Source organism: Peromyscus leucopus, chromosome 5, assembly GCF_004664715.2.
Source record: "Peromyscus leucopus breed LL Stock chromosome 5, UCI_PerLeu_2.1, whole genome shotgun sequence".
Taxonomy (NCBI): Eukaryota; Metazoa; Chordata; class Mammalia; order Rodentia; family Cricetidae; genus Peromyscus; species Peromyscus leucopus.
The window spans coordinates 132,007,799-132,033,941 of record NC_051067.1 but is presented as its reverse complement, the minus strand read 5'-3'; the positions used below and the strand labels follow the sequence as shown (position 1 = coordinate 132,033,941).

Sequence of the window (26,143 nt, the reverse complement as noted above, 5' to 3'; positions counted from 1 at the left end):
ACCCAAAGTTCCTCTGCAATACTGGGGCATCCATCTTCAGCCCATAGGTATAGAATCTCTGGCAGACATTTCAATGAAGCAGGAAATTTGAAGAATTGTTCCGCCCATTCTGGCGAAGTTCATCAATCACTTCTTCCAGTGTTCTGTTGAATGTCTGGCCATTTCTTCTGAGAAGCAGGAACCTGAAGGGTCATCTCAACTTGTAAAGTTCAGTGGTCATCTTCCCATGGATTCTGCATGTACAGTCTATATTACATACTTTCAAACAGTCTAGGCAAGGGCAATTTTTTTTTTTTTTTTTTTTTTTTTTTTGCCCAGTGGCTAACTTTTGCCATAAAGAAAACAAATTCTATAATGAGTTTCTTTGATGCCCATCATCGTCATCCTCTTTGAAGTAATTGGTGCTTCCAGGAGCAGATGTGTCTCACTGTCCAGAAAGTCTTAAGTTTTTAAAACATTTTAAATGTCATATTCTGTTAAGTCTTTGAAGTGTTTGAAGATTACCTACCTAATTGAAATATATTTTTGTATATCGAAAAAAACTTAACTAACATGACTCTAAGTTTGATTATCCTAGATGACTATTAATCTGTATTTATTAATTATATATTACAATTTTAAATGAGCTGCATAAAATAATACTTTAAACAAGAGTAGAAATAGTATACCAAAATTAACTTTAAATTTGTATCAAGCTAAAATCTATAGCAATGTAAAACATTTTAAACAAGTTGTTGCTCTTTAAAAGTAGATTCAGTAATCTACCCTTTTATCCTATCATATCCATACTATCCCCTTTTCTTTTTTAGAAAGAGATTGCAACCTTCCTTTTTTGATTAGACAGAAAAGGGAAAGTGCTGTGGGATGTCTTTCAGTATGCTGTGAATATATGTTGCTCTGATTGGTTGATAAATAAAGCTGCATTGGCCTATGGCAAGGCAACTTAGAGGCAGGCAGGAAATCCAAGGAGAGAGACAGGAAAAAGAAAGGCAGAGTCTGGGGAGATGCCAGCCTACCACCCAAGGAACAACATGCCAGCAGACCAGTATGCCACAGAACACATGGTAAAACATAGATTAATAGAAATGGGTTAATTTAAGATATAAGAACTAGCTAACAAGAAGCCTACCATAGGCCATATAGTTTGTAAATAATATAAGTCTCTGTATGATTATTTTGTAAGTAGCTGTGGGACCATGGGGGCAAGCAGGACTGGAGAAAACTTTGACTCCAGACGCAGGCTGCTATCCCTAACCAGGACACTATTTGAAATTGATACCTGCTGGTAAAAGAAAAATCATTTTTCTTCTTGGAGTATCACTGGGTATATCAGACCCTATGGCAGGAATAATTGATCAACATAAAGCAAATTCTGTGGGATTGTGTGCGTGCGTGCGTGCGTGCGTGCGTGTGTGTTGGGTTGGGGCTTTTGTTGTGGCATTTTTATATTAGTGGTTGTTTGTTTGTATTTTCATTTTGTATGGGTTTGGGGAGGTTTGAGAGAGAAAGATTATAAACGGGTGGGTAAGGGAGATGGAGAAGATCTAGGAGGCAGTGGGGAGGGAAAAACATGATCAAAAGATATTTTCCATGTAAAGTTTTTAAATAAAAAAGGGAAGAAAAAACTCTTCATGTAATTGAGGAATATATGCTTTGCCCCAATTATAGCCAGTTCTAGATTGAGGCCCTTGGAAACCAATGACAACAGCAAAACTTTGATTTCATCTTATTTTTGCACTCAAAATATTTTTTTATTTTTCAATTCTTAAAATTTATTTTACATACCAACCACAGTTTCCCCTCCTTCCTCTTCTCCTGTTCCCTTTCCCTACCTCCTTTTCTACCCTCCCCCAAGTCAACTCAAATTCTTTGCATCACATATAACACTTCAAGTTTTCCAGAATGTCTACATGGTTATTTCTGTGTACATTTAAATCTCCAGCTTTACTCTGAGATCCAGGAAGTTTGACTTCCTGTCTCCTGGCATCCTAGATCACTTGTGGTTAGAGTTTTGTAGTTTTCCTTTTTGGTTTTTCAATTAATAAGTCAACTCTAGACTTAATAAATGCAAGGCAAATTCTCTACCACTCAGCCATGTACCCAGTCCTTCTAGTCTTCTTGTTAAAATCTATACATAAATTCTTTAAACTTGGAATTCAAGATACAGTCAATTAGCCTTTTTTTTTTTTTACTCTTTTCTTCATATATTTTATGAATGCTGGGACCAGATTGACATGTATTTCAATAGTAGTTTGAGACTTACAAATCTTAAACTGGAATAATGACATTGCTGTTGCATCACAGAGGCTTTCTGAATTAAGGCTACCCAGTTCATGTGACTTAAATATGAAGTGACAACTATTATTGCTATGCTATTTAGAAAGTAGGGGTCTATGTGAATTTTAAATTGTTTTTCCTACTTTACCCTGGTGCATTAAAAATGCTGAGTGTGTAAGTGCACAAAGACATCTCCTCTACTATTGCCAAGAATAAGTAAGTACCTAGAACATTACAGACATCAAATGAATGTTCTGATGCTTCCCTTCATATTAATGCTTTCTGTTCTAATGACATCCTCTCTTCACTGTGCTTAATATTTCATTGAATATTCACATACTTTATGTAAACATAAAAGATTAACTTACTGTGTTTTTAACTCTGTGAAACTATTTTCTCTATCTTTAAATTTTTCACAATAGTATTTATGCTTTGTACATCCTTTTTTCTAAACAAAGCTGATTCTAAAATATTTTAATTTTTCTCCACATGGCATAGTCTGAATTCCCTTGCCAAGCCAAGTGTCTTATTTTAATACTAAACTGATTTTCTCAATAGAATTGGCTTTAAAAAATCAAATGTTTTTGTACAGCAAGCATAGGATTATCACATACAATATGTACTTTTTAGACTATATTTTAGTTTTAATGAGGAATTAAGTTTCGTATCGTGAACTTAGTTCCTTGGTGAATTCTGCAGGTGAGCATTTTTCTAATTCCACTTCCAGGCTTGGTTTTTAGCAATATGTGACTGCATGAGGAGAACAGATGAATTGATCTCAAGAACATGAAAAGGGTTTTCTATGAAAATATACTAATTTTTCGGGGGTGAGGGTGTTTGGGACAGGTTTTTATCTGTGTAACAGTCTTAGATGTCCTGAAACTCACTATGTAGACCAGGTTGGCCTCACAAAGATCTGCATGCCTCTTCCTCCTGAGTGCTGGGATTAAACAACTGAAAATATACTGATGTTTAATTATTCTCTTATTATTAAGTTTAACTGAATTCAAAATAGGAAATTCAGCTTTGTTCTCATTATGATACCTTATTATTGTTATCAATTTAGTATGATATTCCTGAGAATATTCCGGAAAATGATGCAGATGACTTACCAATAGCTTCTGAACAATATGAAAATTTAGAAACGCAAGAAGGTAATACACACACTTAACTTGTGAGATCGTTTGACAGAAGTTTGCTTAAAACATGGTCACAGGTACCTAGCCAAATAAAAGAACTCAGGAAATTCATAATAATTAAAACAGAAGTGAAATAGCAATGCTAGACCAGAACAACTTTCACTAAAAGCTGAAATAAGAATGTTAGTAAAAGAGTTGCCTGTGTGTGTGTGTGTGTGTGTGTGTGTGTGTGTGTGTGTGTGTATGTTGTTGAGAATTTCATACATGTGTACTGTATTTACATCGTCTTCATCCTTCCCATCATTCCTCCAAACCTTCCTGTGCCTCGACTACATCTCAAATTTCTGACTTCTTTGTCTATACTGCTTTTACACACTGTGTGTGTGTGTGTGTGTGTGTTTAGTGTTGCTTATATGTACATGTCTTTAGGACTAACTACTGGAATTCCATAACCTATTACAGAGTTCATCTCTGGAAAAAAAATAATTTGTCTTCTCTCAACACCTGGTTGCCTACAGCTCTTCATCTTTTTGCCTTATGAGATTTCCTGCATGTGTTCTTTAAGAAATCAAACTCTTGAATTTTATGGAAGCAACATCCAAATCATGCATAGAAGATCCCATGTAGCAGCAAAAGCACTGGACCTCTGATTTGACAATTTATCTGCACTTGCTTTTGCTATTTTCCCTGAGCTTTAGATTTAGGGCTGTATAAATGGGGGCTGGGCACCTTATGGTCACTCCTTGAAGTTTGACAAATTGGAGATCTTAGTAATACCTCTATCTGCTGCATAAAGGGACTTCTTTGATGAGAAATAAGAGCTATATTTATCTGTCAATATAACTGTGACTATAAGAATCATATTTAGAACACAGCAACAATATTGATATATGAAAATGATAGTTAGTAGATGACCCCTAGGATCAATGATTTCTCCAGTTATGGGTAGTTGACTAGGTTTACAGTACCAGGCATGAACTGCTCGTTGAGTTGGCCTTAAGACCAATAAGACAGCTGTTGGTTACTCCAAAAATAAAAGTACTGCTATCACATCATTGGGAATATCTTGGGTACCTTTTTCTGCTTGTGTGACCTTTGATGGCTTATCTTCCCTGACACTTTGCACAGTACTATGAGAGCAGGTTTTCAAGTCAGTTCCAGCTCAAATCCTCTAAATCCTGGGTCTGAAGCGTGTGCCATCTTCAGCTACACAGTCTTACAACTAAAAATATTTTGCCCATTTCAACAAAGAAAACCAATTATTTATTACCCAATTCTTGTCCAGTGTCGTGTGTGTGTGTGTGTGTGTGTGTGTGTGTGTGTGTGTGCATACATGCGAGTATATAATGAATATGTTTGATTCTATGACACCTTAAAATGCAGATTTTAGAATGCTTGGTCATTTATGTGAGGTTTATTAATTTCTGATGAATTGGTAAAGTATTTTTATATCTTGAACTTGGCAACATGGAGTGTCCATACAAGTGATATACTGATATATCTATAATTAGAACATTTATATAAGGATCTAAATATTCATCTATAGAGTATATTTAATTGAAACATTTCAGTAAAAAAATTTCTAAATTCTAATTTATTTCAATCTATTGTCATAGAGCATTATTTATCTAACTGCTTTTTTATATTTTTTTAATAAACTGTGTGGATTTGTCAGAAGAACTAGAATTAGAAACAATACCGGATTTAGAGCTGGAAAATGAAAATGTTTATAATAAGAATGAAGGCTATCAAAAATTGGTATGTAACTGTTTAGACAAAATTTTTTACATAATACTATTTGGTTTAATGATATTGCCACAGGCTAAAGTAAACTACATTCCAGGTTACTGTATGCAGTCAATAGACGATAATTTAATATTAAAATGAAAGACTTAGCTATTGCAAATCACATGGTATTCCTAGAATCTAGTCACACAGTTAATCATTTTCTTTTGTTGTTCAGTAAATAATATGTGGTTATTATCTGTGTTTCATGCTAAGCTCTTTATATAACTGAAGAGTCTCATGTCTGTCCATTTGCAATAGTAGGTGATATAAAAAATTAATGATTTCAGAATTGAATTCATTTCATAAAGGTGATTCTTTCTGCAGAAACTAAATTTGTGGTATAATAATTACACTCAGTCACACTAAGGAGCAATTTTTTTTTCTTTATGGTCATTGGATTATTTCAGGGTCCTCATTTGAGGAGATAATATGGTCATATAATCAACTAAATTGCCTATTAAAAGAATGTTTGCTTACACAATGGAGCCCTAATTTTGAAGGAACAACTAAAAGTATTTTACTCATTTCAACAAAGAAAATCACTCATTTCCCAATTCTAGTCCAGTGTGTATATATATATATTAGGAATTGAGTTAATGTAGAGAATTCACATAGATTCAAGACACTATGGCTTTCCCTTTTCCATGATCTTTTTAGAGACACAACATACAGTAACATACTTTGTGTAGTATGAGGACATTCTGAAGATAGTTTTAATATTTTAAGCTTGCATAAATCTTTATAGTGAATATCTACTATATGCTGAGAAATTAAGAACTGACTCTTTCAGATGGAAGTCTATGTTGAGGTGATAAGACACAAAACAAGTAAAAAAGCAACTGTTTTGGGTCAGATAGGTGCATTTTGGTGTAAAGAAAACATATGACAATGGGGGTGATTTAGGGAAAATTGTAGTTAGTATAGGATAGGAGTGAGAAAGATTTTGTCATCAGAGATCTAAGCATGAAAGCCAAGATGTCTTAGAAGATGAATGTGTGTCCACTCAGTAAATATCAACTAGGATGGCATTACTGAACATATAGAATAGTGGACAACATCTTCTCATAACTGGCAAAGTTCTTGAATGATGAGAAAGCAAGATTTGGTTATTCTTGTAAACATGTAGAATAAAAATGTGGAAATGATGTGTTTGGGGGAAATTTCTGTTTACTGAGAAACATTTGCACCTACTTAGTATTCCAATTATATTGTTTAAAGATAACATAGAAAAACATTTTGGTCTTATCATTTTGTTTCAGTTTTTTTAATCTATAAGAAATAAACAAAATATGTCAGTTCTGTTAGCTCATTTTTACTGAAATTAAGCAACTTCTGTCTTGTTCCCTTCACACTTAACATGATATAATATAAATACATTTAACACGATTCAGCTCTTCAATTATGACTAACCACATAGTGTCATTGTTACAACACTTTGTGTTTAATCTTGCATTAAAGAAATGGCCCTACTAAGAATGTGAACATTTATTTCATAAACATACTCCAACTTTACTAGGAAGTACATATTAGTTTGACATATTGTAATATAAAAATAATTGTTTTTATTGATATATGAACATCAGGTATTACTTTGTCTATAAATGTGATTCCTCTCTTCTATATTCCTTGTACATAATGGCCTGCCATGAGAAATAAAAGATGAACTTAAACTTGAGTGTATATATAAGATTCCCCATTCAGATATCATGGTCTTCAATATATTCTGCATATATTCTCAAGTACACTTTTCTTAAGTCAGAAATCAAGGTATATTCCTGGAAAGAAAAATAAGACCTTTCTGATACACATTACTAATACCATTTGACAGAGTGTCTTGACTCTTATCCACTGCAGGAAGCTTCCAGAAAAGCTACCCATTCATCCAGCAGAGGAAATAATACAGAAAAAAAGGAAATAAACCAAGGTAAGAGCCATCATGAGGAGATATTATGTGAGACAAACTCTGATATATTATACCATCCAAAGAAATAATTGAAAAAATGTATAGTAAGATAAAAGACAACCAAACAGTAATAAGACCCATATGTTACCAAATTTGAGTAATGTGCAAAATTGAGATAGTCACAGAAAGATCTATGAGTTCTCTGATACCTGAAATATTTAGGAGTTTTCATGGGGCCACTTTGGCCATTCTCTTCACTAGGGGTAACCGAAGGTGTCACATGGTGGCAAAAGTGTCTAATTGGGGCATTGTCTCCCCTGTTACTTGAAGAATCCATTTGAATTTATTTCATATACATACATATTTTAGGAGGCTTTTGCAGTGGTAGGCTTCCATGTGGCTTTTAAAATGGCCTTTAGTGAATTGTCCCTCCCCATAGTCCCACCCTGCCCTCTCTTCCATGGCCCTTCCCATTTCATCTTTCCACTCTCTCTCTATATAACTATAGATTATATTGGTTTTTTTTTTTTGGTTTTTGAGACAGGGTTTCTCTGTGTAGCTTTGTGCCTTTCCTGGGACTCACTTGGTAGTTCAGGCTGGCCTCGAACTCACAGAGATCCACCTGGCCCTGCCTCCCAAGTGCTGGGATTAAAGGCGTGCGCCACCACTGCCCGGCTTAGATTATATTGTATATATTGTATATCCCTTTACTTGAGTGATCCTTTCCAGCAGTCCCTTACTTGATGCAGAATCTCTGTGGTTACATGGATTTTAGCATACATAGCTACAGCTTAAAAGCTAACATCCACGTTTAAGAGAAACCATATAATATTGTCTTTTGGATCTGGATTACCTCACTCAGGATGATTTCTTCTAGCTCCATGCATTTACCTGTAAGTTTCATAATTTCCACTTTTAACAGAAGCAAAATACTCCATTGTGTAAATTTGTGACATTTTCATTATCTGTTCATTAGTTAAAGGACATTTAGTCTGTTTCTCATTTCTGGCTATTGTAAATAGAACAACAATGAACATGGATGAGCAGGTATAGCTGTAGTAGAATATGGAGTCCTTTGGGTATATGCCAGTGAGATGTGTAGATGGATTTTGAGGTGGTTCAGTTCCCAGATTCCTGAGAAAACACCACACTGCTTTCCATAATGGCTGTACAAGTTTGCATTCTCACCAAAAATGAATAAGTGTTTCATTTGCACCATATCCTTGCAAGCATGACCTCTCATTTGTTTTGTTTGTCTTAGCCATTCTGACTGGGATAAATCTCAAATTAGTTTTGATTTGCATTTCCCTGATGAATAAGGATGTTGAAGTGTTTCTCAGCTGTTTGTGTTTCATCTTTTGAAAATTCTCTTTTTATTTTTGAACACCATTTTTAGTTGGGTTATTTGCTTTTGGGAATCCAGTTTTTACATATATATATATATATATATATATATATATATATATATATATATTAGATGATATATATATATGTATATTAGATGTTTAAATGTTCAAGTTCCTTTCCCATTCTGTAGCCTGAAGCTTTGCCCAATTGATGGTGTCCTTTGCCATATGGAAGCTTTCCGCTTCATGAGGTCCCATTTATCAAATGTGGGTCTTGGTACCTGTGTTGCTAGTGTCCTCGTCAGAAAGTCTTTTCCTGTACCGGGAGTTCAAGCCTATTCCTCATGTTCTCTTTTGTCTTATCCTGGGTATCTGGTCTTATGTTGAGGTCCTGGATTCATTTGGAGTTGAGTTTTGTTCAGGTTAATAAACACAGGTCGATATGTATTTTTCTTCGTGCAGCCATCGAGTTTGGTCAGCACCATTTATGGAAGATATTGTCTTTTATCCAGTGTGTAATTCTGGCTTCTTTATCAAAAATCAAGTGTCCATAGGTGTGTGAACTTATGTTTGAGTCTTCAACTTGATTTAATTGGACATATGTCTATTCTTACATTAATACCATGCTGTTTTATTACTATAGCTCTGTAATAAAACATGAAATCTGGGATGATGATGCCTCCAGCTTTTTTTTATTGTTCAGGATTGTGTTAGCTATCTTGAGTTTTTTGTGTCTCTATATGAAGCTGAAAGTTTCTTTTTCAGTATCCGCAACAAATTATGTTGGAATTTCAATGGGGATTACATGAGTCTGTAGATTGCGTTGGTATATTTCAATATATTTCTGTTAGCTGCTGTCCTAACCAGTAAAATAACAAGTATTTATGTTGAAAGAAGGGAACGAGAAGTCATTGCACCCAAAAGCTTTCATAAAGGTAGTTTTGAAGTTGTCATTGTGCATGGAATTGATTTTATTTATCCTTTCTCTTTCAGTGTGGGCTGACAAATGTCCACACCCAGAGGTAACTGCATTTTAATATTTATATTGAATAATTAAATATTGATTGAAGTCCAAAACACTGATTAAACATCTCATTTCAAAATCTATTCAGCTTAGGGATTTTTCTCATCCAATCTCCAAACCCAAGTCTGAACCACTCTCCAAACCCAAGTCTGAACCACAGCAATCTGAACCAGGTAAATTTCCCAAGTCATTTTCTTCTGTTCCATGCATGTTAATACATTTCAAATGTTCCCAGTGATGCCACTTAGTTCTTGATGACAGGGATGGTAGGGTTTGACATGAGCAATGCCATCTCATTAGTGGCGTGCACGCTTTAAAATATATTCACAAGCACAATATAAAGTTTTTATACATGTAAGCTCAACTTCAATGTTTAATACTCATGTTCCATTGCCTTAACTTTTCCAGTGTGTAATCCTTCTGTTTGCTAGTAACTTACAAAAGTCCATCATGAGACTAATGAGACTTCTCCAAAGTTTGAACATGATTTATGTAGTACTGGGTCTCAGAATGTACACATATAGTCAAAGATGCCTGAAAGACCAAAGCAAAGACATATCTGAGCTCAGAGATTCTGTTCTGTCCTGGAAAAACAGCAATACACCACATCTTCAGAATAAGAAAAACCATGTTTGTGTTGTTCTAGCACTTATAGTGCACCGATTCCCTTCATGTGTGTTGCACTGTATTTGATTTACAAGGAAAATGAGTGCTATTTATAAAGCATGTCTATAATCTGTTTCAATAAAGCAGAATACACTATCATTTGGTGAAGCAGTCACTGAAAATCCTGTTACTTACTTATCTACATCTCTTGTTTGCTTTTGCATCTTTTCATTTCTCTGCACTCTCTTGCCTGAAACTCGATGTATGTGTGTCAGCACAGGCATTATCAGTAGAGAAGACCTGTCTGGAATGTCATCCTTACATTCAAAATCCAGTGTTAACACCTATCAGAAACACAAAATAATTACAGAAAAAAAGAAAAAGAAAAAAATGAGATCTGCTGATCTAAGGATGACCCCAAATATAGTTCATACATGTCAAGGAGAGAAACAGATATACCTGTAAAGTGGGTTTTAGCTGAAGTGGGAAAGTTTGTACAGTAATAATGGTCTAGGGTAGCCACAAAGAAAGCGACACCCATTTTTCTCTGAAAAAAGTTGTATACTCCAGAATGAGTCATAAAAAGGCAATTTGTCAGTACAGAACAAAATGGTTCTCAACCTGTGAATCATGACCCTTTAGGGGTCAAACGAACCTTTCACAAGGGTCACCAAAGACCATTTGAAAACACAGATATTTACAACATAATTCATAACAGCAGCAAAATTACAGTTATGAAATCATTGCCAAAATAATTTTATGATTGGGGGTCACCACAACTTGAGGAACTGAACTAAAGGGTCGCAGCATTAGGAAGGTTGAGAACCATTGGTATAGAGCATAAGTATGTTGTCCTGTTTACAGATAAATGTGTGATAAACTAAGGATAATTTTGATGAAGTAATCAGTGAACGTGTTCTCCCACAGTACCTTCAAATATGGAAACTGTAGACAGGTATATATGTCATTTATGAATTTCCAGACAAATCCTATAAAGGCATGTATGACTCAAAACTGGTCAATATGTAGTATCTATTCAAATAAAGTGTTGTTGTTGTTTTTTTTACCATAACCATTTTTCTAAGGATATAAATATACACCTATACTACGTGGTTAATTGAAATAACATTTTAAAAATAACATCTAACTTTAAATTACTCTATTTTTATAGAATATTGTTTTGTATAATTGTTCATATTTTTTACATAAAAATATAGATTTGTATGAAGAACTAAAAGAAGAAATACCAAAATCTAAACTGAAAAATGAGAGAAATTTTGATAAGAGTGCGGAAATTCAAGAATTTGTATGTAAAAATTTAAATTTAAACTTCTCATTTAATATTGTTTGCTTTAATGATGTTGGCATATCCAACATACTACATTTTAAACTACTTTACACAGTCAACAGATTAATAATTTACTATTAAAGTGAAAGCATTTGATCTATTACTAATTACAGAATAGTCTTCGAATCCTGTTACATAGCTAAATAATTTCCTTTAATGTGTAGTAAGTAAGTATCTAGTGATTGTAATTGCTTCATTTTTGACATATTTACTCACATGGGTAAAGATAAGGTCAAATGTGAGCACCATGATTCATAGTTTGAAGTAATGAATGGGTTCTTTGTATATTCTAGATACCTTCTGTTGTGTGTACAACTGGTAAAGACTTTTTATCACTCTGTAAGGCCACCTTGTCAATAAAATGATGGTGTCCTTTGCTGTACAGAAGATTTTTAGTTTCATGTGGTTTTATTTATTATGTTGGTCTTAGCGTTTATGCTACCAGTGTCCTGTTCAGAAGGTCTTTTGCTGTGCCCTTGAATTAAAGATTATCCTGTACTTCCTCCTCTATCAGATTTGATGTATCAAGCCTTATTTTGAGATACCTGGTCCATGTGAAATTGAGTTTTGTGTAAGGTGAGAGATAGGGATCTGGTTTCATTCATCTATCTATATCCAGTGTGACCAACACCATTTGTTTTTCACAAAGTAAATTGTTGGCCTCTTTTACAAAAATCAAGTGGGCTTATATGTAGCTCTTCAATTATCTTCTACTGATCAATGTCATTGTTTGGGGGCCACTGGCATGCTGTTTTTATTGCTATAACTGTGTATTGTAACTTGAAGCTGTGATGATGATGATGCCACCATCAGTTTTGCTTTCGTTTTTTTTGTTTTGTTGTTTGACTACTCTTGATCTTTTGTGTTTCTATATGAAATTTAACTTTTCTTTTTTGTTTTCTGTGAACAAGCACTGGAAACTTTTTTTCCATAGGTCATCTTATTTTTAAAATTCATTCTTCTCTCATACATTACATCCCAATTGCAGTTTTCCCTCCCTTGACTTTTCCCGGTCCCCCAGCCCAACACCCCTGGTACAGGGAAAGTTGACTGGAGTTGGAGGACACTTGGGAGTGATATGGAAACCTAGTGCAGTGGAAACTCCCTGGAATCTACAAGGGTGACACTAGTGAAGACTCCTAGGAAAGGGGAATACAGATCTTGAACCAGCCATCATCTGTAACCAGGCAAGGCTTCCAGTGGTGGGACTGGGACACAACTCAGCCACAAAAGCTTCAGCTTACAATTTTTCCTGCCTGCAACATGTATTGGGAAAATGGTGATACATAATTTGTGGGAGCATTGGAATTTTTATGAGGCTTATGTTGAGTATGTAGATTGCTTTTGTTAGGATGTCCATTTTCCCAACTTTAACCTTATGAATATGTGATCATAGGAGGTATTTCCATGTCTGGTAACTTTTTCAACTTCTTATTTTCACTGTCTTACACCTTTGTGTAAGGTCTTTGTGCAGGTCTTTCACTTTTCTGGTGAGATTTATTCCAATTTATTATACTTTGGCACTGTTTTGAATGGCATTGTTTTCTTGATTTCTTTCTCAGTATGTCTGTTGTCTGTATACAGGTAGGCTACTAATTATTGTGCTTAGATTTTATATCCTGTTACTTTGCTAAAGATGTTATCAGCTGTCAGAGTTTTCTGGTGGAGTTTTTTAGAGTCTTCTTTTATAGAATCACACCACCTACAAATAAAGAATACTTTCAATTCTCCCTTCCCTTTTGGTATCACCTTTATCTCCTCTTGTCTTACTCCTCTAGTTAAGTATTCAAGTACCATACTGTACAGGAAGAGGAAGAATGGTCATCCTTGTCTTGTTCCTGATTTTAGTAGAAATGTTTTGAGTTTCCTTTGTTGAAATGTTGGCTGTGTGTTTGCTGTTTATTGCTTTTATCATACTGAAAATATGCTACCTTTCCTCTTAGACTTTATCATGAAGTGATGATGGATATTGTCAAAGGCTCTTTCTGCACCTAATGACATGATCACGTGCTTTGCGTCATTGAGTCTATTTCTGTAATGAATGATGTGAAAGTGCTAACCTCTGAGTTGGATTCATTAGAAAAGTTGTAATTCTCAAGTTGTAATTCTCAGTGAAAAAAAAAAGAAACAAACTGTGGTTCCATATTTGCAGTCAGTCACAGTGAGGTTGAAAGTTCATATTTTTCCTCAGGGTCACAGAATGATTTCAAAGTCTTTATTTAAAGAAAGTATTTGATCATATAGTCCAATTAATTGCCTATTAAGAGAATGTTCACTTCCAGAATAGAGGCTTTGTCATTAATGTACAACAAAGAAATTCTTTTGCTCGTTTGAATGAGAATTATTTCCCAGTGATTATTCACTGTCCTTAGTGAGTACATTTTGAGGAATTGAGTAATGAAAAGAGTTCACATAGATGCAAAGCACCATATATTTCCATTTTACACAATCTTTACAGAGAAACAACATACAGTAATGTGCTCAGGACATGGTGAAGGCATTTTTAAGATGTTTTGAACCTATATAAATTTCCTTTAATGAATATCTGTTCTATGCTGAGATGTCAAGCCCTGAATTTATAGGAGAGGGCATATGCTACAGTGATGGAACATAAATCAAGGAAGAAGTAAGCATTCAGATCGGATGAAAAGAAACTGTAAGGTGTCAGTGTGGAGAAATTTAGGGAAAGTTGTAGCACATACAGGACGGGAGTGAGAATAATATTTTGTGGTGAGAGATCTGAGTGTGAGGCTTAAGATACTGAACTGGGAATGAGCATGTGCTCACTCAGTGAATATCAAATAAGATGTCATTACTGGACAGAGGAAACAGTGAAAAACAAATTTCATATTTAGTTTTATTTATTAATTTATTTTAATAAAATTTTAATTTTTGAAAACTTCATACATGTGTACTATGTCTACTTCACTCTCCATAATTTGTCTTTTAAATTTTGAGATTATAATATAATAGAAACTATAATTAGAACATTTCTCCCTTTTCATTGCTCTCCCACTCCATTCCTTACCCAGCTTGACTATCCTGTTTCCTCATACTCTCATCCCTCATCTCCTCCTCTCCATTTCCCCCCATTGTCCGATGTTTACTCATGGAGATCTCATCTATTTCCATTTTCCCCTTTTCTTCCTTCATCTATAACCTCCCATATACCTTTGCCTGCTCTCCTTCACAGCCTCGTTTTTTCATTAATTGTTATTGTATAAGAGAGAACATGCAGCATTTATCCTTCTGGATCTGGGATACCTCATTCAATATGATCTTTTCTGGTTCCATTCATTTACATGATTACAGGCAGGTTGGGGGAAGCTTCTATGTAGGCACCGGCCCAACTATTCATGTTGGAAAACATAAGTGTTGTCTTCTGCAACAAGCCCTTACCATAACATTGTGGAGCATAGTCAGAGTATTTCTGTGTCCTGGCCATTGCTCCCAAATAACCACACAGAGACTTATTATTAATTATAAATGCTTGGCCAATAGCCTATACTTGTTACTAACTAGCTCTTACAACTTAAATTAGAACATTTCTATTAATCTATGTGCTGCCCCAAGGCTCATTTACCTCATCCATGTACTTTCTATGCTGCTTCTTCCCCATCTGGCTGGCAACTCCTCTCAACTCTTGAGACTCTGCCTTTCTTCTTCCCAGCTTTCTCTCTGCCCCCCAAATCCTGCCTAGCCGTTGGACTGTCAGCTCTTTATTAACCAGTGAGAGTAATACATATTTACAGTGTACAAAAAGATTGTTCCATGGAATTTCCCCCTTTCTGTCTAATTAAAAAAATGAAGGTTTTAACTTTAACATAGTAAAACTATATATAACAAAAACAGTTGTCAAGTAAGAATTATGGTTATAATATCCAGTCCATTTTACTGGCAAATTTAAAGAAAATATTTCCACAACAATGGAGAGCAACCCATAAGGTTGTGGAGTGCAATCAATAGCAACATGATAGCATGTGAACAGAGATTCAAAAATGCTCAATAAAATAACTTGCAAACTAAAAACAGACACATACCAAAAAGATGATCCACCATGACCAAGTTGTTTTTTATCTCAGAGATGCAGAGATGGTTCAAAATACACAAGTCAATAAATGAAATAAATTACATAAATGGACTTAGAGACAAAAATCATATGAAGCAATCCTACTGAAGTCCTGAATGAAACAGGGCTCACTCCTTTTTAATATTGTGTTACAAGTATTAGCTGGAGCAATAAGTAAAGAGAAGAAAATTAAAGGGAGACAAATAGGAAAATAGAAATCAATACTGTTTAAAGAAAATCTCCTGTTTATAGCATATGCATTTATTTGTTTTATAAATATCCTCCAAATTCATTTGTGAATAAAAATTAGTATTAAGCATTCTTAGTCTGAAAGTAATTACTTTTGTTTACATTGTGCATCAAGTCCTACTCTGTGAATGAGGTGCCTTTCTTCTGTATTCCTCTTCCATAATGAGGTGCCATGAGAAATGAAAGATAGATTTAAGCTTCAGTGTATATATTAGATTTCCCATTAAAATATCTTCACAGTATGTACTTCATAGATTTTAAAGTACAATTTTTGTAAAATTAGGAATTCAGACATGTTCTTAGAAATCACATAAGACCTTTCTGAAACATGTAACAATACTCATTTGACAGAGTGTGTCTGATGCTAATGGACAGCAAGAAACTTCCATGGAAGCTCCGCATTCATCCAATATGAACAATGATGCAGAAGAAAATGTAATAAGGCATCTAGAGAAAAGTAAGTAGTACATTTTTTATTTTTGGAAAGGAAAGGGTTTATTTTGCTTATACTTCCAGGTAAGTAGTACATTTAAAAAGATACTTGTTATATAGAATGTTTGTGTAGAACAGAACCCTACCTGTTATAAGTAGACAAAAAAATTACCAATTAAATATAGTAAGCAAAAGAATGAGTAAAATGGTAATAATACATGTTATCAAATCTGAGTAACAGGTAACTTTAGATAGCCAATAAAGGAGTCCTCCCTCCCATACCTCTCAGGTGTCCATATGCAATTTGCATTATCTTCAGGAATATATGAAATAAATATGAATATATAAGAACAGGATTGCTTTTTTTTGTTTTTACTTTTATTGATTCTTTGTGGATTTCACATCATGCATTCTGATCCCACTTATCTCCCTGTCTCCTCACATCCACCCTCTGCCCTTGCAACCTCTCCCACAAAAAAAATTTAAAGAAATACTGAAAACCAAACAAAACAAAGAAACAAAACAAAAATAAACATAAAAACAAAACACACACACAAAAAAAAAAAAAAAAAGGAAAGAAAAGAAGACTCTTGTGGAAGCTGCAGCGTGGCTGGTTGAGAGTTTACTCTTTAGTCCATTCATCTTTACTTGCAAATGTTCATTGCCAGGAGTCATTGGTCTGGTTCAAGGCCTCTGGTTTCTGCCACACCACCAATAATGGACTCTCACTGAGATTCCTGCCACAGGACTCCTGTGGTCCTGTGTCGTGGAGATCCTGCTGTTTTGGATCTGTAGGTTTGTCCTCTTCACATGCTCCGACAGTTCATAAATGGGATGGATGTTGGGGTGGGCCAACGCATAGCCCTGATTCTGGGCCTGGATGTGGGCCTGGGGTAAGCTGGTTGGTCAGCTTGCTAACTTTCCCCCATCTCATCATCACTACCCAGATGAGCTCTCCAGCACTGCCTCAACTAATTAGGTGAGCTTGCTCACCTAATGCAGCACATGGCAAGGAGCAGGGATCTTTCTCCTGCTCTTGGGCCCTCAGATCTGGGTCCCACTCACTCACATCACCAGAACCAGCTCTACTGTTTGGCCCAGGCAAGGTGCAAGGCCCTCTCTCCCGATTGTTCTAGTGGGGCATATGAGGCGGGGCGTGGGGGCGGGGTATGTCAGCTCTCCTGCCCTCAAGCCCTCAGTCCCGGCTCACCTGTGACCCTGACAACAGGGCCAGCTCTAGTGTGCTGTCCTGGTGGGGTGCAGGGCTCATTTTCTCACTCTGATGACCCTGGGGCCAGCCCTTGCCTGCCACAGGTAACAAAGGGCATAGGGAGAGGGCTTCTTTCCCTCACCCATGACCACATGCATGGGAAATGATGGGGTGGGGGCGGGGTCAGCTCTGTTGCTCTCACACTCTCAGGGCTGGCTCACTCGCATCCCCACACCAGGTCAGCTCTAGTGTGCTGCCCAGACAGGGTACAGAGCCTGCTCGCTTGTGTGCTACAGCCATGGAGGGTCAGGGCTAGCTCTCCCACTTTTGTGACCTCAGGACCAGCTCTTTCACCTGCTGCGGATGGTAATGGGGGAGGGGAGAAGGCATCTTTCCCTCTTACATGCCACCACATAGCAGACACGAAGGGGCAGGGGCAGCTCTCCAGAACAGGATTGTTTTGAATTAGCTTATTCTGTTTTGTTAGGAAAATTATATCAGAGTAAATTAGGGTGCTTCAGGCTGGTGCTTGTCTGCATCTGTGTGTGTTGCAATGTACGTATCAGTTAGTTCAGTGCTGTTGATCAGTCATTGATTCAGGTCTGTAGCTACAAATACGACAATATAACATTAATACATGTTTTCTTTTGTCTTTATCATGCACAATTAACATATTTTAAGAACCTTTTCCTAAACTCCTGTAGAGCAATCCTTGCAAGCTCTAAATGCAAAGTTCTCAGATCCATACAACTTGTATGCTCTCGTTTCTTTATTTGTAAATGTTTATACTTTGTTTTAATTTTGTTAATTTTCTTATTATTGATAGTGTTTCTGTTTAGGAATTTTATTTTTTAGTTACACAACACATCACAAAGCACCTAATGAGTTTTTTCACCATAGCAAAATGTGCAACAGAAAAAGACAATGTAACACAAACACCATAAAATAGTTCATGTGGGTCATTTACACCTAACATCAAGGGATAATGAGAGTCCAGTTCTGCACAGCTTCAGATATGTAAGTTATTAATGTTCTGTTTCGGATTCTGGACTGCGATCATTTTATATGTTCAGTATTCCTGAATAGCCCCTTAATTCAGACCTGAAACACATCACTCTCTATTCTTACCTTTTCCTAAACCATTTCCCTAACTTGCCTGTGCCACATTCAGTCTTCAACGACATGTAGAAAGATCTCCTTGCACTGAAATTGTAAACACGAAGGTCTAAGCGTGTAGAAATTACACATTAGACTTACATAACCCGAGTCCTTCCCAACACTGCATAGTGAGCCCTTTCTCTACCTGGGCTATCCTAGGCCAACCACAGGAAAAGCAACACCCCTTTACCTTTCACATGTTGGTGCATATAGAACATTCTGACATGTAGTATGCGACAAAGTGTATAGTTTAAAAATTATTACTTGGGAAAACGAGAATAAATTTTTATGCATTATAACAATGAATAGCTTTTTATCTAAAAGCTCGTTGTAGTTAGCTTAGTGACAAGCTCTATGCACTTGTCAACAGAAACTGTCATGGAAGACCAAAAGCAGACCTCAGGAGAAGAGCAGAAACAGCACAGTGGTAGAAAAACTAAGCGGTCATTTGTAAGTAAATCTTTAAATTTAAATTACACACTTTATGCTGTTTCCACAATAATGTTCCATAGGCCAAATAAGGTTAAATTTAATATAACTTTTAAAATTAATACATCAAAAGGAAATGTTGTTTTAGATAACATTTTTATTTAGTCTTTGAGACCTTCATACACCACTGACTCCTTCCAAATAATCCTGGTCCTCATCAATCTTCTTCTGGGCTTAATGTCTTTTTAAAAAACATTATTAATAGCCTGCTGAGTCCAATTAGAGCTGAGCATCTGTGCATGTGTGAAGACACCTGCTGGGACACGAGCAACCCGCCAGCAGCCACAAGCCCACAGATAAATTAGTCTCCTCCTTTCACAACCACCAGTTGGGGTCTCCGGAGGCTCTTCCTCATTCATGCTGGAATCTTGACTGCCTTGATCTTGTGCAAGTCTACTGTAAGACACGTAGCTGCTTTGAGTTGATCTGCACATCAGCTACGTCATGTCCCCAAAGGAACATTTCAAAGTACTTCTCTCCAAATTCAGACTCTTACATTTTTTTCTGATCATTCTTCCTCAATGTTTCCTGAACTTTCGGTAGTGGGAGGTTAAAACAAATGACCCTTCTGCAGATGAGCACTCACAGTGGCTTATTCTTATCATGTTAAATAGTTAAGAGTCTCTGCATTAACCATGTCCTCTGCAAAAAGAATCCTCTGACTAAGGTTGGGAACAGAACAAACCTATGGGTATAAACCTAAGTAATAGTACTAGTAGATTCTCCTCATGCAGCCTCTGGCTTTCCCAGGCAAAAGCTTTTGACAAGGTTTACAGCACCAGACATTAAAGCCATCCTGTGCAGCAGGCCTCACATTCAGTCAGAATGTGGCTGGTTTTTCACATAACCGCCATGCAACCATTGTAGATAGCTTGCCTAGCCAGCCGGTGTTGTTATGTGAAAGGTCCAGGACTGGATAAGTCCATTGATACATTTCACCACCCAGGGTCTGAAGCACACCTTCTATTGCTGTGAAAGCCAGAGTTTTCTTGTCAGTTAGGGATTGATTTCTGAATGGCCTGTAACCAGACTGCGTGCTATCTTCAGCAAGGGAGTCTTATCATTTAGTTATGAAAAACAACAATCTGTAGCAATAACCTGTGTTCTCATAAGGAGGTATCCTGCTCCTGGTTCTTGGAATTTCACCAGAAAAAAAAACCAAAAACCAAAAAAACCGCATGACTCCTGAGGGAAGTCAACACATTCCAGGTACCTCTCAACAAACCCTTTTTAGTTTGTTTAAAGATATTTTAAAGTAGTTTGCAAACTAGTAGCTTCCACAAGGCTTCCTACAGCCTCAGTTTATGTTCAGTTACACCTCACTCCGTACTCCCACTTACTCTCTCACCCTTGAACCTTCAGCCCAGCATAGGCTCCCAGTGTTGCTTCCTGTCACCCATGTTCTACTGCCCTTCTAATAATATTTTATTTAATTTTCATGGTCAGTGGTTTCTATATAGCTTTTTCTTAGCCCTTCATTTTTATTAAGCATTTCCTCTCCCCCATCCTCCACTCTTCCACGATTGAAACTATCAACACCCAGTATGCCCCTTCTCTGGTTTGATTTTACCTGTATTTTACTATCTCCATATCAATCCGTAATATGCCACATCTAATTATGTGGCTTCCTCATGTCATCCAAGTTAAACATACAAGAGTCTAGGATGCGCACATGAGGACAACATATGAAATTTGTCTTTCTGATCCTGGCTGGCCTCAGTGAGTAAAACTTTTTCTAGTTTCATTAATTTACTTGTAATTTTTATTATTTCATTTTTAATTACAGCTCAGTAATATTCCATTTCATGTATATACCACATTGTCCTTATCTATTAATCTGCTGATGGATATCTAGATTGATTATATATCCTAGGGCTTTTGAATGGGATTCTTTCCTTGATTTCTTTTTTATTCAGATATTCATTATTGATTTCAGTGTTCGTTTTGAGGCTGCTAATCTGCTAGAGTATTTATCATCTGTAAGTTTTTTTTGTGTGTGTGTGGAGTCTTCACAGTCTTTACAGATGTTAAAATCCTACCATCTGTAAGTTGAGACATTTTGAGTTTTTTGTGTCCTTTAATTTTCTTCTTGTCTTAATGCTCTAGCCAGGACTTCAGCTCTTTATTGAATATATATGGAGAGAGTGAACAATCTTTGTCTTGTTTTTCATCTTAGTGCAAATGTTTTTATTTTTTCCTCTATTTACCAAAATGTAGGTCATAGACTTGTATATAGCTTGTATAATTTTTGATATATTCTCTATCCACACCTAACCTCTCCACAACTTTTATTATTAAGGTTCAGATGTTCAAATTTTGTGTCTTTCCTGCATATATTGAGATGATCATGTGGTTTCTTTCATTCTATGTATGTGATAGGTAATATCTATTGATTTACATACTTTGATTTCTCCCTGCATTCTGCGATGAAGTAGAGTTAGTACTTCATGAGTAATCTTTTTTATGTGATCTTAAATCCAGTTTGCCAGTATCTTTTTATTTTAATTTTTATTTTTATATGTATGTTTTATCTGCATGTATTTTTGTGCATCACATGTGTGCCTGGTATACTCAGAGGCCAGAAGAGAACATCAGATTCCCTCGAAATAGAGTTACAGACAGTTAGGAGCTGTGATGCAGATGCTGGGAATTGAACCTAAGTCCACTGGAAGAGTGGTCAGAGCTCATAAATGCTGAGTCATTTCTCCAGCCCCAGTTTGTCAATATCTCATTTAGAAGTTTTGCATCAATGTTAATCATGGAAATTGATCTGTGGTTTTCTTTTCTTTTTGTGTGGTGTCTTTATCTAGTTTGGGTATCAAGGTAATACCAGATTCATAGAAAAAATTTTGGAGATGTCCTTTCTTTTTCTATTTTATGAAATAATCAGAGTAACAAGGGTGTAAATTCTTGTAACAAAGGTTCTGTAGAATTCTGTAACTAATTCATCTGGTCCTGGGCATTTTTTAGTTGATAAACATTTTGTTACTTCTTCAATCTTGATAGTGGTTATTTTAGACATACTTAAATCACCTCTTTCATCTTGACTTAATTTTTGTTATATAGAATGAATCTAGAAATACATCCATTTCTTTTAGATTTTGCAATTACATGGAATGGAGAGTTTTAAAAAATGTGTTTTGTGATTTCTGAATTTCACTGTAATTTGTTTTAATGCCTCCTTCATTTCTTACTTCACTAATTTGTGTTTTCTCTCTCATTTGGATAAGAATTTTTTTCAATCTTATTTATCTTTGCAAAGAATCAATTTTTCATTTCATTAATTTTTTTGGAAATTTTTGGATTCTGTTTTATTAGTTTCATCCATGATTTTGATGAGCTTAGTTAGAATGGCTTCAGTATAGTTACAATCATTCTTTTGAATCCTTTGTCCTGAAGTTCATCCATGTCATTTTCTTTGGAGGTCTCTATTACATAATCAGTAATTTTTGGAGAAAATGTTTTAATTTGTTAGTCAGATTTTCCTTCCTCTTTTTCTTTTTTTCAAGTCACTTTTATGGTCCAGTGGAGGCATCTAAAGTGATCAGGAGGTACTAAAACTTGATAGGGCTGAGATGCAATATTTCCTCTCTGTCACTGATATTGAGGACCACAAGTTCGAGCACCAGCATCTGTCTAATGCCTAGAACAGGGTTCCTGTATCAATACAGGTGGTGCCTCACAGGTGAAACCTAGCCACCTGAAGGAATGGTTCAAGCAGTATAAACAGGTCTAATCAGGCGAATGAGAATCTCTCACCTGGTTCTGGAGGTTGCCAAGTGTCATTGGTGGGGCTAATCTCTAGAAAGCAGGGCCTCTCACTTGGTGCAGGAGGTCATGCTGCCTGGGATCCTGAAGGAAAATCCTTGGGCCTCATGTTGGTGTAGGAGACTATCCAGGTCAGGCCCCAAGACAAAATTCACAGTGTTCTTATGTGGCCCCAAGGGGAAGTCAGGATCTTTTATGTGGTTCTAGAGTTTCAGGGACAGTAGAGGTAACCCTGAGCCTAGAAGCCAGAGTCCCTCACTTAGTGAAGGAGTCCTAGTAGGCTCGGCTCTGGGGGCCTCTATTCTAATAATATTGTAATTTATCCTAAAATTGAAAATATACTTAAAATATACAATAACTCATAGTTGTATTTTTCAGTTGGATGGAATGGTTTAAATCTTTCATAATATTGTTTGGATTTTCATTTTTATAAACTCCTTATTTTATACAATCTCTTTCAGAGCATGTATAAATCTCTATAACAATTTCTATAAGAGCATGTTATTGCGCATGTTGTACCAAAAACCATAACTCTTCCCTCCACCACAAGAAATAGAAGAGAAAACATAGAGGAAAGAAGTTAAGAGTTATATTTTATTTTAAAAGATATTAGAAAGCATGTTTATCTAAAACATACACTCAGTCTTTTAGCTCAGAAATATTAGTATTTAAATACACCATGATGGATAAAAGGAGTTAACTATCAATGTAATGTTTATCTCACGAGTGAACAACAGGCTAAAGCAAGACTTGTCATAGAGAAAGATATAGACAGACGGACAGACAGACAGATAGACAGATTAATATACATATACATACATATGGATATATGGTTATAGATGTGTGTGTGTGTGTGTTTTGGGTCACATTGCAACAGTTCAGGAATATTAGGAAACAAGGCAGGAGAAAGATGTGGGATAAAGAATATGAGCAGTTTCAAACACAGGAAGTAAATGAAGGAAAATGGAGCAGCGTGTATGTTGGAGGGTGAGAGAATATATTCTTCAGAAAAGGAATAGAAAGGTGTTGTAAATTTAATGAGAATATAAATGAGTTTATAGTACAAAGCTTTCATTCATAAGAAGAAAGTTATTCCTAAACTCCCTCCATGTTTTCCTCACTGTTATCAAGTACTAGAGTTAGGATCCAGTGTAGAGTTTAAGGCTAGGTTTAGTATTAATATTAGGCTTCAGAATATATAGTTAGAGTGGATTTAAGGTAAGAGTTAGGTATTAGTATTAAGGTTCAAAGCTGTTATCATGATGCACTATGGGGATATATAATTATTAAACAGAATGTTCATGATGGATGAAAGATGGATCATATAAAACATCTTTATTACACACACTGCATTTTATATATAGTGGCATTTTATGAATGCTCCAACTAGCTCCTTACAGAGTAGTCCATATAGTTTTGTAAAGTATAAGAGAGCATTGTGCATTTTAAAATAGCTTATTCTCATCTTGGAACTAGGACAACCCTGCCACGATTGCCTGACACCTTCTCTGACCATCCATCCACAACAGGACAGCTGAGGAGGAAATCTGCCCTTCTCTACTAATTGTTTCAAGAAAAAACATGTGTTTATTTTGTGTTTTACTATATTATGTTATATTATAAATTATACTATTCTATTATCTTCAGTGTTTATTTCTGTGTGTTTATGTTTTATTGTTCTGTTACATTATTAGTAATCTTCAGTGTTTATTTTATGTCTATGTGTATATGTTTATTTGATTTATAATATACATCTTTTTAAAAAGCATCATTTTGAGTGTCTAGAGTTATTGAATAAATATAATTATGCTATTCATTCAAAGTTTTTTGAGTCCACTTGAGTCTGTAATTCCCTTAAGCTCTTCTAGTTACTAATGCAGTCCTACAGCACTTGAAGAGGGTCATTGATGGTCCAGTCACACCTACTTTATGTAAGTGAGCACTGATTTAGTTAAACAGCTGTATTGGAACACGTTTCTACATCATCATTTACAATTTGGTATAAATATATACACAGGAATTTTCTGTTTCAGAAACACTGCTATAAATGAAAAAGTGTATGTGACATGCCAATATTTGGTTTTAAGATTGTTTAAGCCTCAGAACAAGCCCTGATGATTATTTATTTTGAATAATATCTGTACAGTAGAATTCTTCTTTCATTGGTGGCAAGGATAGAAAGAGATGAGGAAATTTACTATGAAATTTTGTCTGTTCTCTGATATTGTCTTTAAATCATGTGACAAACACCATTTGACAAAGAAAGATGGTTTTGGCACGTCATTTTAGAGAGTTTAAGTCCATCTGGATGAGAAAAGCATGGTGTAGTAATAACAAAAGCTTTTTGGGTGCCTGCCCCAAAGAGCTTTCTCCCAGAGTCCACAGAAGAAACTACAACCAGTTAGGAAATCTACTTATCTGAGAGTAAAAATAAATCTATGCATTCCATGCTCTTTCATTCCATAACTTTATTGTTCTAAGTAAGCTTTCTGATCTCTTTGTTGTTCTCTTTGTTCTATTGCTTTGCTAAATCTACAGTTCTTTTCAGCTCTCATTCTTAGCTCCTCTCTTGCCTGACTATCCATAAATTTCTAACAGGAGAGTCCTTGCAATCCTGAGAAAAGTTTCAAAATCCTCAAGGTCATAGCACATCCCTAGAATAGACAGTAAGGAGCAGAGCATTACCATGGTAACATAAGGTTTCAAGGTCTCAGGACTAGAAGGAGGGGGCACAGTGCCCAGTGCGACAAACTCTGAGACATAGCTTTTTATCAGCATACTTGACAAGTGAAGAATTGGCATGTTTTTCTTAGGGTGTTTTGTGTTAGTAACCTTGGTAGACACCTTGACTCTGACCTTGTCCATAACTGTAAAGTTGTAAACTTATGATCTATATACAAAGGCCTTTAGTCTAGTTTGAACTTGCTCTGAGGTAAAAAATAAACTAAATGTGTGCAGTTTGTGTTAGACTGAGGAGAGATTATTATATTCTGTGTTAGTCTGAGCAAAAGGAACAAAGCAGGATTTAAGTGTCTTCAGTCTCATGGGAAAATGAATCTGAATATGAAGCATATCCTAGTATATTTTCTACATATCAAAATTGTACAGCTAAATGAAAAAGGCACCTTCCTGACCACCCACAGGTATTTGTGCCCAAAATATTAAGATGTAATCATGAGATTACATATATAAACTACATGAAGATACATGATAATGGGGAGATATCATGTAATCTATAATTGTATAAGAAGTTTACAACAAGAAACAGCCAATTCATTCAAAAGGCAGTAACTCCAAGATATGCCATGCATGATGGCTTAGTCCTCTTTCAGAACCA

General features: G+C 35.7%; 1 protein-coding gene across 2 annotated transcripts in view; it reads left to right on the top strand.

Moving 5' to 3' along the window:
• Window positions 1-24,459, top strand: part of LOC114705766 — a 29,769-nt gene extending 5,310 nt beyond the window's left edge. The window contains exons 2-10 of one of the 2 annotated variants that reach the window (XM_028887833.2): window positions 3,344-3,431; window positions 5,092-5,174; window positions 7,059-7,128; window positions 9,447-9,475; window positions 9,566-9,650; window positions 11,301-11,389; window positions 16,101-16,206; window positions 18,920-18,999; window positions 24,283-24,459. In XM_028887833.2, the coding sequence (XP_028743666.1) occupies window positions 3,344-3,431; window positions 5,092-5,174; window positions 7,059-7,128; window positions 9,447-9,475; window positions 9,566-9,650; window positions 11,301-11,389; window positions 16,101-16,206; window positions 18,920-18,999; window positions 24,283-24,306 (654 nt within the window). In that variant the 3' untranslated portion in view covers window positions 24,307-24,459. The remainder of the gene's footprint in view (window positions 1-3,343; window positions 3,432-5,091; window positions 5,175-7,058; window positions 7,129-9,446; window positions 9,476-9,565; window positions 9,651-11,300; window positions 11,390-16,100; window positions 16,207-18,919; window positions 19,000-24,282) is intronic. The other variant, XM_037206381.1, reaches the window with a different exon arrangement.
• Window positions 24,460-26,143: the final 1,684 nt, after the last annotated feature.